This window comes from Salmo trutta, chromosome 16 (assembly GCF_901001165.1).
Source record: "Salmo trutta chromosome 16, fSalTru1.1, whole genome shotgun sequence".
Lineage (NCBI taxonomy): Eukaryota > Metazoa > Chordata > Actinopteri > Salmoniformes > Salmonidae > Salmo > Salmo trutta.
This window is the reverse complement of record NC_042972.1, coordinates 44,288,295-44,306,926: the sequence shown is the minus strand read 5'-3', so window position 1 is coordinate 44,306,926 and position 18,632 is coordinate 44,288,295. Positions and strand designations below refer to the sequence as shown.

The 18,632-nt window shown below is 43.4% G+C and overlaps 1 protein-coding gene across 2 annotated transcripts in view; it reads left to right on the top strand.

The window, feature by feature from the left end:
• LOC115150816 (cadherin-4) overlaps window positions 1-18,632 on the top strand; it is a 236,020-nt gene that overhangs the window by 138,106 nt on the left and 79,282 nt on the right. The window contains exon 4 of one of the 2 annotated variants that reach the window (XM_029694508.1): window positions 16,512-16,729. In XM_029694508.1, coding sequence (XP_029550368.1) covers window positions 16,512-16,729 — 218 coding nt within the window. Of the gene's footprint in view, window positions 1-16,511; window positions 16,739-18,632 lie in introns of both variants that reach the window. The other variant, XM_029694507.1, reaches the window with a different exon arrangement.

Genomic DNA, 18,632 nt, shown 5'->3' with positions numbered 1-18,632 from the left:
ATGGCGGTGTGGTTATGGTATGGGCAGGCATAAGCTACGGACAACAAACACAATTTCATTTTATTGATGATAATTTGAATGCACAGAAATACCATGGCGAGTACCTTAGGCCCATTGTGAGCCCATTTCTTTTAAGGTATCTGTGACCAACAGATGCATATCTGCATTCCCAGTCATGTGAAATCCATATTATAGGGCCTAATTCATTTATTTAAATTGACTGATTTCCTAGTATGAACTGTAACTCAGTAAAATCATATTAAATGCATCCCTTCACCATGCTGACATTTCCTGGTAATTCAGGCTTCTCTGTGTATTGTACTCATCACTCTCACCACCTCTGCAGCTACAGCACGCATGGAGATACGAGGCTCCTTTCCACCTCAGTCAAAATGCCACGTCTGCTCTTTTCATCAGAGGAACCTGCATTTTTAATGAGTCCGTAACACCACAGAATGAAGAGCAGGAATGGTGCTCAGACCGTCAAGTCGATTCCAATATCCCTGTATCTCTCTTTCACACTTCTCCTCGTGTCTTCCTCTTTTCCTCCCTCCCCTCCTTTCCTCGTTCACTCTGCAGAAAGTAAGAGAATGAGAAAGAAAGCTATAACTAAATCTGGCATGTGTCAGGGATGCTGAGAAATCCTGGGGAATACATAAGTTACGAGGGATTTCTTCTCCTTGTTTACAAAAGCAAAAACTGGACATAAACTTTCTCTCGTGTCTATATCTAGCTGAGGGCATCAGAGACGAGGGGAGAGAGTGTGGAGACGTTGAGGAGTTGACACAGTTAGTCATAGTCTTGCAGTGAGAGGGGGGGTAGAAGGGACTGAGGCTCAGCGCTTAAAGGATTGGGGCCTGGCTCTGACAGCTCTCTCCTGCATTCTGACAGCTCTTTGTTTAGGGTCTCACTGGAGGAGCTCCAGGGGTTCACTGTGTTCTCCAATGCTGCTGCAGACACACAAGCCTGCCCTCAGTATACGGCTATGCACAAGCTGCCTCCTTCTCACTCTCGCGGTTGTGCACTCCATGTCTTGATAGATGCGTGAACAACACTGGGTCTGCATGTGTCAGTGTGTGTTTCATCCACTAGGCTGGCTCTGATGCTCTGTGCTGTATATTGGCTTTGAAGCCGCTTTTCTGCAGCCTCCTGATTTTAGGGCTTTGCCCTGCATATTGACTCTGATATATTGTAGCTGTAAACATCATTCCGTCTCTCTCATTTCTCTCTTCCTCTCTTCCACTTTCCTTTTCTCTCGCTCTCTCTCTGTCACTCCATCATGTCTCTTATATGTCTCTCTCGGTGTCTCTCTCTTTTGCTTTTCCTCTCCATCTCCCTCCCTCCTTCCTCTCTCTCGCTCCACTGCTGCACTTTAAAAATAAAAAATAAAAAGATGAGCAAACATGGAGGCTGCCTCCAGAATTCATATTCAGAGCCTTTCCATCTCTCCATCTCTCCTTCCGCCAGCATTATTCCTCCCCCAGAGCCCTGGCACAGGATTAGAGTTAAATGAGAAATGTATTGTTTCCTTTATTCAGTAAAGTCAAAGAGTAATGGAGTTAATCTGTCTTCTTTCAGTCTTTTGAGGAGGGAGAGCGATTAGGGCCTCTGTTAGGAGAGATGGAATCGCTGCCTTAAAAGACGGAATAAAAATGTCAGTGTGTCTTTAATGACAGTCGACTTGACATTTCCTACCAATCTTTTTCATCGGAAATACTCATCCCGAATGTTTATTATTCTCCTGAGCCCACCAGAGAAAAATGCCTTGTCATTCTACTGTGTGATGCTATAGTGTGCTCTGGTTCCACTTTTATCATCTTTATATTGACTGGTTTAGAAAGAGTGGTCCCGTCCTTTCACCGCATTATTTTGTGGTTTAAAACTGTTTATTTATTAACCTTGCGAAGGTCTGAAAAGAGATTTACCAACACGATTTTGATCAAATGAGATTTGGATGAGAAACAGATTGAATATGATAGCAGATATCTAAGACCCTTAGCAGATTCTCCTCTGGGAAAGAGGGATGACTGAGGAGGGAAGTGTGTGTAACCTGAGAAAGGCCAGGCTTGTTGTATTGAGCCCTAACTTATGAGGGTGGTATTATTATGTCTTTTCACATTTGACAACCTTGCAAATTTCAGTCTCATATAAGCGGAAATTTGCTTAGCCTCCTAAACAGTTACCATGCCAGCACAGCAATCGTGCCTAATGGATTTTCTGTACCCGGTTATTGCTGAACACACAAATAGTTATGGCAGGAACAAAGGCTTTTTTCTTACACAGTGGGGAGTGAAAGTGAAGTTTTACAGAGTTCAGAAGGAAAATGCTACTGTTTACGTTCTCACACACATACATTTTTATAAGGGTCAATTGCTCCATTTCTGAATTAGATTCGGGTTCCAAGCAAATAGGCCACGGCCTTCCAGTATCTTTGTGATGCGTATTACGAGTATAGGCTACCCTGATCCTGCCATCTGATTCTGATTTTTCTCTTTACCTGATTTCAAGCAGGTGGGTGGGACCTTCTAAATAAAGCCAATGAGTCACTAGCAGGGGTGTATGAAAACTACTAGTTGTGAATCTCTATTATAGATATGTAGAGCCCCTGTGAGACCACTGTGTTTGGCATGAATGCTTTCACAGGAGCCATCCACTATGATGCCACCTGAATCAACATATCTTTGGATTAGAAGGGATTGTTTCCCCTGGAAGCTCATTTGGTGAGCTCAGTTGATTAGCAGATTCAGATGGGATGTCTGGAGGGAAAGGAGAGCTTCTGAATACTGCCTTCATTTTGAACAAGGCTACTCAAAACAAGGCTACTTTTACAGTAAAACAAAATGAGAGCCTATGCGAGATTGGTGTGTGAATCCACACCCTGACTGCATTTATTTCCTAAATGTTCTCTCCTTTGAGCTTTTGAAGCATTCAGAGTTTGAGGTGTGCTGAACAGTGCTGACAAAGCCAAAAGGCTGTGCACTCGGGTGGCTGGATCGATGCAGTACCACGGCGGCATGGCCTGCGGGAACTGCTGCCACCATCCCTCATCACGTACTCTATGTCCTCATCTACCTCTCTGTCAAATCTCTGCCCAATGCAGGAGAAAGATTTATGCATAGCCATTCTACATGAGACATACTGCAGATGGAGCTGAGGCAGACTTATTGCCTATTGCGATGCTCAATGCTGTACGGTTGTATTTGTTCTTGCAGATTATGGCAGTAGTTTTGGTAATGGTTCAAAGTGCATGTTGATATTAAAGCCATGAAACTACAGTAATGGGCATTCTAAGTTCATGACTATGTAGCATCAGATACAAAAACATCAAGCAATTGCTCAGTATTGGTCGTGTGATAGCATAACAAGCGTAACCTTCCGAACTTGACCTGATCCCTTTGACTTCGCCAATCATTAGTAGCTAATATATTTTTATCAGAAGGTCTATAAAAGTGATTTCTTATCAGTTAATAAAAAATACAGAGAGAGAGAGAGAGAGAGACGGGGTAAACATGCACACAGATACACACGTTTGACCTTTGAAGGGTTTTCCATACTGCGGTAAGAGTCCAGTGGTGATAAGAATATTGGTTTTGGCGCCATAGCCCAGGGAGACAGGTCTCCTATTCCCAGGCAGGAGATAGCTGACCAGAGGAGCCAATCCCCTCCTATTGTGCCTGTGCATTTGAAGAAGAAAATAAGCCACACTGCAGACCAGAGCACTGAGGGGAAAACACACACCAGCACACAGGAGTGTATCAGATCATTATGATAATAGACTGGGAGGTGGGTTGGCTCTCATGGGAGAGAAGGGGAAACGGGTTTGGAGGGTAAGGAATGATTGTAGGAGATCATACTCTATTAATGTCACAGGGAAATTGGTTTGCCTCCATAGCCATGACATGCATAATAAAGACATACATAGGAATATATTAAAGACTATGCTTTCTGTACCACATTAAATTCAGTACCTGGGTTCTATGCTTTAAAATCTGGTCTGGGATGGCCCGTGATATGTGAACGGCTAAAAGAGCAGTGTGACATTGCATTGCATTGATAACTTCACTTGAGACACCAAAGTGAACTTAGAAGAGGGCCTTGTCGAAATCCTCTCCTTTCATTATCTCTGTGATCTCAACATTTTCTCAGTGTTTGTCAGAGGGAGAGATCAAACACTCTGAAGAAGATATGTAGAAAGCACGCTGCAAATGTATTAGTCTGGATTTTCTGGAACGGTCCTCACTGACTTCAAAGTAAATTGATGTAAAAATAAATTCAGATTTTTTTTGCTGCGAGTCAAGTACTTTGTATGACCATTTTTTTTCTTCTTAAAATGTCAGTTTACGTGATCAAATATCTGCTTATACAGACTGAGATTCAGGGTTGTTTAAGGGTAGTTTAGACAGTCAGCTATTGTTAAGAGTAAAATGATATGACTCTATTGAATGTTCTTAGATTCATCTAGCCATCACATTAAAGGGGTAGTTTGGGATTTTGGCAGAGTCAGATAACCTTGTGGATTCCATTTGTATGTCTCTGCGTCCTGTCCGGTATAAAGGAAGTTAGAGGTAGTTTTGCAAGACAATGCTAACATCATGCTAGCTGTTCCCATAGACGTCCAGTCATTATGCTAATGCTAGTTAGCAATTGCACTAACGCTACTTAGCAACTTACTTCAAAATAGCCTTCATTTCTTAGAACATGAATAGACTGATGAGTTTCAGAAGAAAGTACTTTGTTTCTGGCCATTTTGAGCCTGTAATTGAACCCACAAATGCTGATGTTCCAGATACTCAACTAGTCTAAAGAAGGCCAGTTTAATTGCTTCTTTAGTCAGGACAACAGTTTTCAGCTGTGCTAACATATTTGCAAACGGGTTTTCTAAATATCAATTAACCTTTTAAAATGATAAACTTAGATTAGCTAACACAACGTGCCACTGGAACACAGGAGTGATGGTTGCTGATAATGGTCCTCTGTACGCCTATGTAGATATTCCATTAACAAATCTGCCATTTCCAGCTACAATAGTCATTTACAACATTAACAATGTCTAGACTGTATTTATGATCAATTTGATGTTATTATAATGGACAAAAAATGTAATTTTCTTTGAAAAACAAGGACATTTCTAAGTCATGCCAAACTTTTGAACGGTAGTGTATGTTGTTACCTTGTCCCTGGCCGTGACATTGTACATAGCTCTATTTATTTAGACCATAATCTGGTCCGTTTCATTCGGTGTTGTGTGTGTGCATGTCTTTGTCCACTTGAATGTATACACTACAAGGCTGGCTCTGAATGTAAAAAACCTTCTCATGGGGTGAAGATCAGTCGGCATCGATTCCTGCTTTTACTTGAACAAAGCTTACCGGTTCAATACCCCTGGTTAGAGTGTAATTATCCTTATAATGGCAACGTCTGCAACCGGCTTCCAACAATCTATGTCCATATTGTCTCTATATTTGTGGTGCCTACATAAGCATGTAATGGTTGTCTGTAGACTAGGCATTCTGGGGGGGAGACCTCTTTGTGTGCCCATTAAAGACTGTACCAGGATCATGAGGATAATAATGATACACTGAATCAATGGGGTGACATGTATTGTTAGCATCTTAGATGGGAACTCCAAATGACAAAAGGACATGTGAATCGCAGGGAAATATTACTTTGGCGTTCATTTGCACAAGTGTCACTTTCCTCCACAGACCTGATGCACTTCCGCTGGGAGAGAGTGACACAATGCAAATTGAGTCCCCTTGATGTAATAACATCAGTTACATCCTCAAGACAAAGACACATACAATGGGGACAGTTGTAGATGGATGTCAATGACAAGTAGTCAATTTGCTGTAGGTGACTGTCTCTCCTCGTCCATGACTGTCTCTCCTCGTCCAGTCCAGAGCCAGGGGTTTCGGACAAATAGTTGGCCCGTGTCTATGGGTTGCCGTGGGGAACCAGAGTGGAGGATTAGAGCATAATGGATGAGAGTGAGGGATAATGAAGGAGATCTGTCTTAAGTCTAATCACTGGTTTAAGGAGAGGAGATGTCTGCCTGGTCTGATTACTCTACTCACAGCCAGTCACTATTCATCAGATACTGCGCAGGTACTGTATGTACATCGTGACATTGATACCCAGTTCAACATAGGAACCCACTTCCTAGTACATACTGTAGGTGCTCAGATATTCTACATTCATTCAAACATCAATATTTTCAGGGGTTAGTGTTGCTGAGGACATAGTCCCGCCCAAGGCATTGCAATCTGCTATTGCGGTCTTGTTCAGTATACGCCACCTGTATGTTGCTATTGTTCCTAGATTTATGCACCACCGTAGTTGCACACCTCATGATTTGTCGGTTATTTATTTAATTATTTATTTATTTCCTCTCTACATGATTTGCCTTTTCATTTTAATATGTTCTTCAATGAGTACAGACATTTTTGTTTCTGCCTCAGTGTGTATTTGTAATGCTAATTAGGCTAATTGTACAAAATCAAATCAAGATGCTGAACACGGCAGCTAAACAATCCCCAGGAATGTCTGGGAACACGCCATGCTAATAATCAGAGAGGGAGAGGAGGGGGTAGAGAGGCTTAAGCACTACGGTAGTAAGAGAGGGATGTAGAGAGGGAGAGGGATAGAGAGAAAATGAAAGACACACAGAGATGCTGATTACCTTCTAAAGACAGTTCCAGTTCCCCTGAGGGATGGAGAAGAGACCATTTTTAGTCTTGTAGTATTTATTAAGCCTGCCTCCAGGGTAATCAGGATTGGCTAAAAATACCCATTGGAGGAGGACTAGACAATAACACTATACACTTGCTAGTCTGTGCTGATGTCTTCCTGATGTGTTCCTTCATGCACATTGACCAACATCTTTATAGCCAATATGGAACGTTAAATGTTGATTGTACCTTTTTGTACACTGTATCTGCATCTTACGTTTAGAAAGGTGTCGTCACATTGGTGGCTGTTTGCACTACAGATAACAAGTAACCAAAAAGTTGACTATCTGTAAATGTATCTCAGTTCCTCTCTCTGTTTCCCCTGATCACCCCCCCCCTACCCCACCCCCCAGTCTGTTCCTAGTGTATATGTAGCTCTTTGTAAATTGCCCCATGCTGTGGTCATAGCATGTAGCTGATGGCTATGTGATATTATTATATTGTACTTTGAGATAACAGACACTGTGATGTAGCCTTGAGGTAGTTATGTGCTGTGTCTTCTTGAGGAAGATATTGCTCTGATAAAGCACTTCTCTGTGCTGCTGAATTGAAGGGGAAGCCTTGGAGGCTGCAGAGTGGGAGTCAGATGAAAGGAATAAAAGAGCAGTTCTGTTTGTCCAGTATGCACTGTGTCAGAGGGGAATGCATGTCTTAAGATAGCATTTTAAAGGCACTCTCAGTCCAATCAGGGCAGCTCTTTCCGTTGGTTACTTCCCTAATGCAAATACGGTGCCAAATTCACTTGACACAGTCTGAAATTAGGGTGGAGTTTGTAAAATAGCGTTCGGTTATATCTAGTGTTAATCTCAGTTGTGATGCTCAGCCTGATCTGAGAGCTATACGAGTCTCACGAATTTAGATAATTGATTGATGTAGGATCCAGTGGGTGTAGGTTAATATTGTCATCATGTTCGTTAGGGACTTGGGGGGGAGTAATAATACTGTTACTACAGTGTGTCTATTTCCTAAGATTCCCTTCTGGTTCTATCTTAATGGGACCATAAATACCACTGAATAGGATTGATAAACGGTGTGTGTATTTTCAGCAGGTTGGGGTCAGGTTCAAGTTGGATTTTGCAGTGCTTGAAGTTGGTCCAGGTAGAGGTAGATCATTCTATTGAACTGTCGGACTGGGTGTGGGGCATCAGTAGTTCTTAGCATAACCTTGAAGATGTCACTAATGCACCTGATGGATAGTGTGTGTTTGGGGCCCAGGAGACACACTGACGCCCCCTAGCTGTGGATGGCTCATAAGAGACAACACATACACACACACAAACACACACACACAAACACAATCACACACTCAGAAAGCTCCCTGGGCTGAAGGAGGTGTATAAATCACATTGACGCTTCGCACTGTGATCTGTGACCCAGTCTTTTAATTGCATCCGTTCTGCCTTCCTCCCATACTCATTCTTTACCTCGTTCCCCGAGTTTCCTCCAGCAGTACCCATGAGAGACTCTAATGCAGAGATAAGAGAGGAGACTAGATCTGTGGACCTTTACCACTCTGCCCGCGGGCCCGGTGAAGAAGCCTCCTGATTAGCCGGTAGCACAGACTGAATGGACTCTGCCGAGACACACTTTGATTAATGACACCGTCTGTGTCCACTCAGGCACTGTGTCACTCCTGACGCTCAGTATGGTGACACAATGGTTCTGGTGTCTTCATAAAACATAGAACACTCTGGAATCTTGCCAACATGAATAACATGTTCGATTGGAAAATCCAAGATTATTGTGAGCAATATGGGATATGATCTCGGTCAGATGCTTTAAACTTTCTGCTCTCTACATTCCATTTCTGTTAAAGGTGCTGTTGACAGGAAGTCCTCGTTATATCACATACTGTGCATCTCCGATAACAATACCGCACTCAAGCATATACACACACACATACACACATGCGCATACATACACACATACATGTACGTACATATACATACACAAACACACACACACACACACACACACACACACACACACACACACACACACACACACACACACACACACACACACACACACATATATCAGCTTGCCAAAGCTCTTGAGTCACAGTTGGTTCCATTGTCATGGGCAGAACTGTCAGAGGGGAAATTGTGGGCTTTTAGTTAAGCAATAGGGAACGAGAGGCAGAGGAATTTATTTCATTTCCTAAGGCGACGCAAAACACTTTGAGAAAAGTCACATTGCAAAGGTACCTGCAGTGCCTTAACACAGCAGCATGTAAATGGAAGGGATTTAACCTCCCCTTTAGCACAATACATCATTCTGATCAAAGTAGATTCAGATGGATTCAACTTTGGTGGGTTGTAGAAGGGAGGCGAGGGATGTAGAAATATAATTTCATGAGATGCATTCTTCAGGATGCATCAACTCTGCCATCAAACACAGCGCCAAACACTGCAGAAGGACAGATAGATAGGTTGTGTGTCCAGCCATGCACTTTCCCTCTTCAAGTCTGACCATACTAAGTGCTGTAGCTCCAGTACAAGCCTTATGGTGTTAACCTGCAACTCCACTCTCCCAGTTCAACTAAACCCACTACTGTTAATGTGTTGCCTTGGTCACAGTGTGTCTGATTTATCACCAGGCCCCGTGTTGTTCTCCTTCTCTGTTCTCAGCCAGTCAAACACTGTTATTTGCAAATTTAGTGGGAGGCGCTGATTGGCCTGTTGGGTTGATGGAAGCGGCAGGGTGGCAGACAAAATGTTTACTTAGCTCCGCTCCACCACCGAGATAAACACAGCCCAAACACAGGAACACAAGGCTGGATCTGAGGCTTTTCTCAGGCCTTCTCTGTACCCCTCAGCCACCGAACATGCCATGGTTGGCTCAGCTAGGGCTGTAACCTGGGAACAGCGTCTGGCTGCAGCATCACGCTGGTCTCACCCTGCTTCCTGTGTGACCCTGGTTTACCATCTAACATCTGAAGGACTGGGAGACACAGGAAGGATCCTGTTACATCTCTGGGATAAGATGCCCTCTAGTACACTAAGATGGAAAGGGACCTATTTGTGTGTTAGTGGTTGGGTGTGAACTGTGAAGAGAGAATCTAACGTAGCTGCCGTTTGTGGCTGGCTGATGCCTTTGTCCTGCCAGCCTGTTTGCATTAAAGCAAGTCTGAGTGGCAGTGACAGTCAGCCTGTGGGGAAAAGGAGAGGAGGATAGGGGGATGTGGGGTTAATTATGTAGGCGAGGGATAGGAAAGGGAGATGTGGTGAAGAGAAGGGAATAGGAGAGGAGAAAAAAGCGAGGGAGGGGAAGGCAGAATGCAGCAGAGTGGATGAGGGAGAGGGAGGACAGGGAAGGTTGTGTTGAGGTGAAAACAAACACACAACAGCAGCCTGAGCAGTGTTAGCGCCTGCCACTAACATTATGTACGTCTAATATGTACATCTAATATTATGTATGTCTAATATTATGTACGTCTAATATTATGTACGTCTAATATGTACATCTAACATTATGTACGTCTAATATTATGTACATCTAATATGTACTTCTAATATTATGTACGTCACACATTATGTACATCTAATATTATGTACGTCTAATATGTACATCTAACATTATGTATGTCTAATATTATGTACGTCTAATATTATGTACGTCTAATATTATGTACGTCTAATATTATGTACGTCTAATATTATGTACATCTAACATTATGTACGTCTAATATTATGTACGTCTAATATGTACGTCTAATATTATGTACATCTAATATGTACATCTAACATTATGTACGTCCAATATTAGGTACGTCTAACATTATGTACGTCTAACATTATGTACGTCTAACATTATGTACATCTAATATTATGTACGTCTAATATGTACGTCTATCATTATGTACGTCTAACATTATGTACGTCTAATATGTACGTCTAACATTATGTACGTCTAACATTATGTACATCTAATATGTACGTCTAATATGTACGTCTAACATTATGTACGTCTAACATTATGTACGTCTAATATGTACGTCTAACATTATGTACGTCTAACATTATGTACGTCTAATATTATGTACGTCTAATATGTACGTCTAACATTATGTACGTCCAATATTATGTACATCTAACATTATGTACGTCTAACATTATGTACGTCTAACATTAGGTACGTCTAATATTATGTACGTCTAACATTATGTACGTCTAACATTATGTACGTCTAACATTATGTACGTCTAACATTAGGTACGTCTAATATTATGTACGTCTAATATTATGTACGTCTAATATTAGGTACGTCTAATATTATGTATGTCTAACATTATGTACGTCTAACATTATGTACGTCTAACATTAGGTACGTCTAATATTATGTACGTCTAATATTATGTACGTCTAACATTATGTACGTCTAACATTAGGTACGTCTAACATTAGGTACGTCTAACATTATGTACGTCTAACATTAGGTACGTCTAACATTAGGTACGTCTAACATTAGGTACGTCTAACATTAGGTACGTCTAACATTAGGTACGTCTAACATTATGTACGTCTAACATTAGGTACGTCTAACATTAGGTACGTCTAACATTATGTACGTCTAACATTATGTACGTCTAACATTAGGTACGTCTAACATTAGGTACGTCTAACATTAGGTACGTCTAACATTATGCACGTCTAACATTATGCACGTCTAACATTATGCACGTCTAACATTATGCACATCTAACATTATGCACGTCTAACATTATGCACATCTAACATTATGCACATCTAACATTATGCACGTCTAACATTATGCACATCTAATATTATGCACATCTAACATTATGTACGTCTAACATTATGTACGTCTAATATTATGTACATCTAATATTATGTAAGTCTAATATTCCATACGGGGGCAGTTTTGTGACCCCCAGGGTGCTGTGTATATACACTACCATTCAAAATAAATGTCCTTGTTTTTGAAAGAAAAGCAAAACATTTTTTGGTCCAGCATCACGGAGTCGGCTCTTCACTGTTGACGTTGAGACTGGTGATTTGCGGTTACAGTTTAATGAAGCTGCCAGTTGAGGACTTGTGAGGCGTCGGTTTCTCAAACTAGACATTCTAATGTACTTGTCCTCTTGCTCAGTTGTGCACCGAGGCCTCCCACTCCTCTCTCTATTCTGGTTACAGACAGTTTGCGCTGTTCTGTGAAGGGAGTAGTACACAGCGTTGTACGCGATCTTCAGTTTCTTGGCAATTTCTCGCATGGAATAGCCTTCATTTCTCAGAACAAGAATAGACTGACGAGTTTCAGAAGAAAGTTCTTTGTTTCTGGCCATTTTGAGCCTGTAATCGAACCCACAAATGATGACGCTCCAGATACTCAACTAGTCTAAAGAAGGCCAGTTTTATTGCTTCTTTAATCAGAACAACAGTTTTCAGCTGTGCTAACATATTTGCAAAGTGGTTTTCTAATGATCAATTAGACTTTTAAAATGATAAACTTGGATTAGTTAACACATCGTGCCATTGGAACACAGGAGAGATGGTTGCTGATAATGGGCCTCTGTATGCCTATGTAGATATTATATTACAAATCAGCTGTTTCCAGCTACAATAGTCATTTACAACATTAACAATGTCTAGACTGTATTTCTGATCAATTTGATGTTATTTTAATGACAAAAAATGTGCTTTTCTTTGAAAAACAAGGACATTTCTAAGTGACCCCAAACCTTTGAACGGTAGTGTATATCAGGTAGTGCCTAACAGTGTTTCAGTGTGGTATAGAACTGATCGCTCCGCCGAGCGTGACTGCCATTGTCAGTGGTGACAGACTGCTCCGTAGGTCAGGGGGGTTTGGGGGGTCACGGCTGCCTGCGCCCTCTGTCCTGTCCTGTCGTTGTGACACGCTGGCCGCTCTGTCTGTCGGACAGAATGTTCAGTGCCAGTACACACACACCGTGAGCATCAGAGCAGAATGGCACTGCCCCCGCAGCACCAGCCCTTCATACCCTGCCAAACGTCCTCGTCTATGTGAAGACACACACACGAACATAAATATACATGTAGTTATACTTGGTGCAAACCCAATGAACCTCTACACGCACACATGTGCGTGCGAACACGTCCAAATCTGAGCAGACCTTGGCCCTTAAGGCCCTGCTCCATCGACCCAAGCCAAACGTAGCCAGTGCAGGTGGAGCCTGTCAAGTGTGAGGTGACTGGTGGAGACTTGGACATACACCATGATGCCTACCGGAGCTTAGAGGAGCAGCAACCATGGCGATGCCCTTCGTCCTCAGATGCATACTGTACTGTACATGTCATACTGATAGAGAAGAACAACCCTGACAGCAGCCAGCTGGGAACTCACTGAGATCAACATCAAAGCACCAGGTGCATACAGTAGGCCCTACATACTGAGATAAGAGCCCTGCAGAATGGGCAGACATGGACTATGGTATATCTCATCTCGTTGGCTTTTATGCTGTTGTATAGGTTCCACACAGTGAGTTCATGCCCCTCAGCTTCTGGCTAAGTCATTTTCCCTCTTTAATCAGATTAACAGTGTGCGTGATGAAGTGGGGTCGGAGGCAGCATTGATTAAACCTGAGGGACGGCAGGGTTTTAATAAAGGCAGCTCCAGCCTCTGGAGAGCATGGGGTTCACTGACCTTCAGGGACGTCTGCTGAGAAAACAAACACTTGAGGCCTGTCTTCATTCATTCTGAACGTGAACGCTCTGAAAGGTTTTAAAGCACACCTGGCAGCAGCTCAATTCACACCTTGGCTAGGCCAGCCACAGATGCTTTTGCCTCTCATGCACCAAGTCTCTCTTCTCTCTCTCTCTCTCTCTCTCTCTCCACCCTCTCTCTCTCTCTCCACCCTCTCTCTCTCTCTCCACCCTCTCTCTCTCTCTCCACCCTCTCTCTCTCTGTCTCTCTCTCTCTCTCCACCCTCTCTCTCTCTCTCTGTCTGTCTGTCTGTCTGTCTGTCTCTCAAGCTCACTCTTCTCACTGTTTTATTTCTGTGTCTCATCATCCTTTTATCTTTTTCCCCCCACAGCTTGATGTATTAGTAAATCAGTCTCCACTATGGTGTGATGGAATGAGGTGCATTGGTGGTTATTCCATTGTATCTGACTGTGTTCCAGGTCTGTTACGCTGTACCTGGATTATTTCCGTCACAGTTGAATGGATGGTATTTGTAGCGTTCCCTGCTAACTGGATGTGTCAGTAAACACAGCGTGTCCCCTCCTCCCTGGTATGTCAGCAGGTGGGCAGAGAGCTGGCCCAGTGCCCTCGGAGACCAAGCCTGCCTGTCACAACGACACACCACAGCGCCACCGCCGAGGCCATGCGTGTGTTCCCATGCCAACCACCCCGCTGTCACAGGGCCACAGATACAGACGTGCCCTCAGAACCCTGTGCCTTTCTTATGCTCACACACACACACACACACACACACACACACACACACACACACACACACAGCCTCAGAACACACACCCCTACAGTGAGCCTCCCAAGTCCCACGCCGCAAGAAACTCGCTTAAATGACAACATTTAGTGTTCTGTTTTAAGCACATTGCAGCCATTGGCACAATACAGCCTGTTCTTTGCTGTGGCACCAAACTGGTTGTTTTTCACATAGAACCATGTTGTTTCTGTCTGAGTGTTACTGCAAACTGTGAGACGTTGCTCATGACTGATCTTACATTTGAAACCTCCAAATAGTGATGGAGTGAACAGTTAATAATTTCTTGGTTGGATATGAATTTCTCCACGTGGAAGAGACTTGCTGTGCTCTGCATAGCTTCCTTCCAGGGTAGAGAAGGTGGATTGGATTATGTTTGTCTGTTACTGTAAGATTGATGCACACATTGTCAAAATGATGTTTGCCGTTCCTCCATTACACGTACAATTACTCTCTGGGTGGAATAGCAGCCTAATTTGTGTGATGGGTGCCGCAGTTGTTGAAAATATTTTGTGCTGTATTAGTCTGTTGTTTGGTGCATCTTTTGACAGGAAGCTGGGCGATAAATTGGATAGATGGCTTGATAAAAAGCTTGTTGTGCAGAATTCTTCACGGTGGATTTAGAAAAATGACATCTCCCCAGCTCATAACAGACGATTTGTTCCCTAGGTGATTTATGAAATCAATGTGTCTTGTTATCAGCAGCAGGAGTGTGACTGAGAGATAAGGTCGGTGCACAGCCTTTTTAAACATAAGAAGGGGATGGAAGCTATATGCACCCTGTGTGTGTGTGTGTGTGTGCGCGCGTGTGTGCACGTGTGTGCGTGCGTTTGTTTGCGTATGTGTGTGTGTGTGTGTGTGTGTGTGTGTGTGTGTGTGTGTGTGTGTGTGTGTGTGTGTGTGTGTGTGTGTGTGTGTGTGTGTGTGCGTGCATATTTTTCCTTTATGATAACTTGAGATAATCCTGCAACAGCGCAGCACTAGGGCTGAGTAGGGAAATACCACAGAAAATGAAATATCTATATTGATTCATCCGGAGTCCACAGTTTCTAGAATGCTGCTTATTATCCCCAGCAATGTGCAGACATCATAATGATCATAAAAGCCATTCCACCAGGAGTAATGTTATGGTAGTAAATAAAGACAACCAGTTATTTGGCCCAACAGTAATTATAAGTCAGAGCCTTTTTAACCTTGGTGATTTACAGACACTTAATTCCCTTCTTAAGACCTTGTTATTGCATTTATTGTGTGTGTATGTGTGCATGTATTTTCTGTTGGTGTTATATCAGTTACTTCGGCAACGTTCACACCTCCATTCTCAGACAAAGTGCTACAGATTGGTCATACCATATGATGAATGCTGCTGTGAGACCCGGTTTCTTTTCCTGCTTGCTTCTTATCCCTCTCTGGGCTCCACTAAACAGACCTGGGCTCTAGAAGCATCCCTCAGGTGCCAGTGATGGCACCATCTGCTAACTAGAGATGCCTAGACATTCGTCAGTGGCACGGCCACAGGAGAGAATGTTTTCATACCCTCCATCTCTGACAAGCCACTACCTACATGACTCACTCTGTTGGGACACTTGGCGATGACAGAATGCTTCAGCACTCAATTCTGCAGGTGGCATATGCCAAGTCCGTGTGAGCAGCAACAAGATGTTGAAAAGTAAAGATACTTGACATTAATGTCCGAGTGTTTTGCCTGAAATTCTCAAATCTAAAATAAAGTATAAAAGCTTTGATTATTCCTCTGAATGAAAAGATAAGGTATTGATAGTGAATGTTTCAGTCTGCATAGCTTTGGAGTTTTCCCTCAGATTTGATGTGGTTGAGCTGGCAACTTGATGTCATCTGTCATTGCAGTGTCCATATCAAAGTGCTCCATGCCATCTCCACCCTTTCTCTCTCTCTTTCTCTCTCTCTCTCTCTCTCTCTCAAAATCAGTGGAGGCTGGCGGGAGGAACTATTGCTCATTGTAATTGCTTGAATGGGGAATCTTGACTGAGAAAGACATAAGCGCTTCAGAGTGTGCTGCACTAATTTGACATAGCTTCCATGTACCCCTGTCTCTCCTCAAAAACGCAAGGAAATAAGGATTTTTTTCATACATCTATTTTGGTTTCGTTTGAGATTAAAAGTTGCCTTCACCTCAGAAGACAAGATGAGGAGAGATGTGTCTTTAGGGAGGTGGAAAAGCTATGCCAGTATTTCACAGCAGTCACGTCACCAGATTTGTCACCTCATCCTCTGTCTCTTTTGTCCCTACCAACCTCCCTCTCTCTCTTTGTCTCTCTCTCTCTGTCTCTCTCTGTGTCTCTCTCTCTGTGTCTCTCTAGTGAAGTTTGACGACTGTCAGCACAGCAAGGCTGTGGACTTCGAGAGCAGTGACCCTAACTTCAGTGTGCGTCCTGACGGCTCGGTGTACGCGGAGCAGGAGGTGGCCAACCTGTCTGAACCAGTCCAGTTCATGGTGACCGCCCGCGGAGGTCATGACCCTCATATCTGGGAGACCACGGTCAAGCTGGCCTTGGCTGGCCACCCGCCTTCTGTTCCTGTGAGTCAGGTAAACATATATACACTGCTAAAGTTATAGAGTTTGCCTTAGGTATAGACACACCAACACACCCCTGCTACTGACAGACTCTACTGAACCTCAGTTGTACAATTGCATGGAGACATTATTTATACACTTGAAAACCTCTAGCCTCTCAGGTAAGATCAGTTTTCAATGATCCTCAAGTACATTATATAAAACCACATCATTTCAGGTTCTGCTTTTCAATATCATGAACAAACATTGCTTTTCAAATAAGATGTTGAATAGTATGAGGCTTAATGCTCCCTCCAGGTCATGCTTTTAATCATAGAAAACGTCCAAGAATTGTGTAAAGCAATTGCAGAGCTGGGATTAAAATTCTGCCCACTCCTCCCAGCACAATAATGGAGGGCATGAAATAATTGACATTGATTGAGCTAATGTTCCACTCTGAGGGAGGCATTCGGGAACCAGGTGATGTGGTAGCAGCACTTTGTAATTATGTTCCCACGTCGTGGGAGCAAGAGAGATTCAATAATAGAACAAGAAATAATTATGTTTGAGCAATCAAATGAAAATCTGAAAACCAGTTACATGTTTTAAATTGATACATTTTTGTTGGGAATCGCTTACAACTTATGCTAGGTACTTTCCCGGACACTTTTCATCCCGGGAGCAGTGTGTAATTTTGGTCAGCACGTGATTCCGAAGTGTAAAATTGCTGTTATCCCCTGTAGAAAAGTTGTCATAAGTAATTTAAATTGTTTCATTAAATGTGTAGCCATGAAAACTGAAATGTATAATTCAGGATAAGGGATTTCTCCAACACTAAAATGTTTCAGAAACAAAAAGACATGCAGCAAATGGTCAGACTCCTGCTTTTTCTGGCCTGCTCCATATATTTCAACCCTTTACAACCCTAAACCCATGGCTATTTAATGTCGGTTAGCCACTGTATTTGGTCATACAGACTCTGATTCCAAGAAAAGCTAGGTGAATGGTTACTGAAGGGTAGAGAGAGAGCATGCTTGTATGTGTGCGTGTCCTTCACACTGGCATTAGTTTTTCCTCCTCCTACCGTGTGACCCAAACAGCACGGCAGACAGGCAGGGGCTCACGGGACACACGGATGTGGCCTAGAAGAGCCCTGTCCTGTCCTCCTATACAGGGCCCTCCTAATGCCCTGTCCTCCTATACAGGGCCCTCCTAATGCCCTGTCCTCCTATACAGGGCCCTCCTAATGCCCTGTCCTCCTATACAGGGCCCTCCTAATGCCCTGTCCTCCTATACAGGGCCCTCCTAATGCCCTGTCCTCCTATACAGGGCCCTCCTAATGCCCTGTCCTCCTATACAGGGCCCTCCTAATGCCCTGTCCTGTTATACAGGGCCCTCCTAATGCCCTGTCCTGTTATACAGGGCCCTCCTAATGCCCTGTCCTGTTATACAGGGCCCTCCTAATGCCCTGTCCTGTTATACAGGGCCCTCTTAATGTCCTGTCTTCGCATCCCTGCCCCTCCTAATGTCCTGTCCTGTTATACAGGGCCCTCCTAATGCCCTGTCCTGTTATACAGGGCCCTCCTAATGCCCTGTCCTGTTATACAGGGCCCTCCTAATGCCCTGTCCTGTTATACAGGGCCCTCCTAATGCCCTGTCCTGTTATACAGGGCCCTCCTAATGCCCTGTCCTGTTATACAGGGCCCTCCTAATGCCCTGTCCTCCTATACAGGGCACTCCTAATGCCCTGTCCTGTTATACAGGGCCCTCTTAATGTCCTGTCTTCGCATCCCTGCCCCTCCTAATGTCCTGTCCTGTTATACAGGGCCCTCCTAATGCCCTGTCCTGTTATACAGGGCCCTCCTAATGCCCTGTCCTGTTATACAGGGCCCTCCTAATGCCCTGTCCTGTTATACAGGGCCCTCCT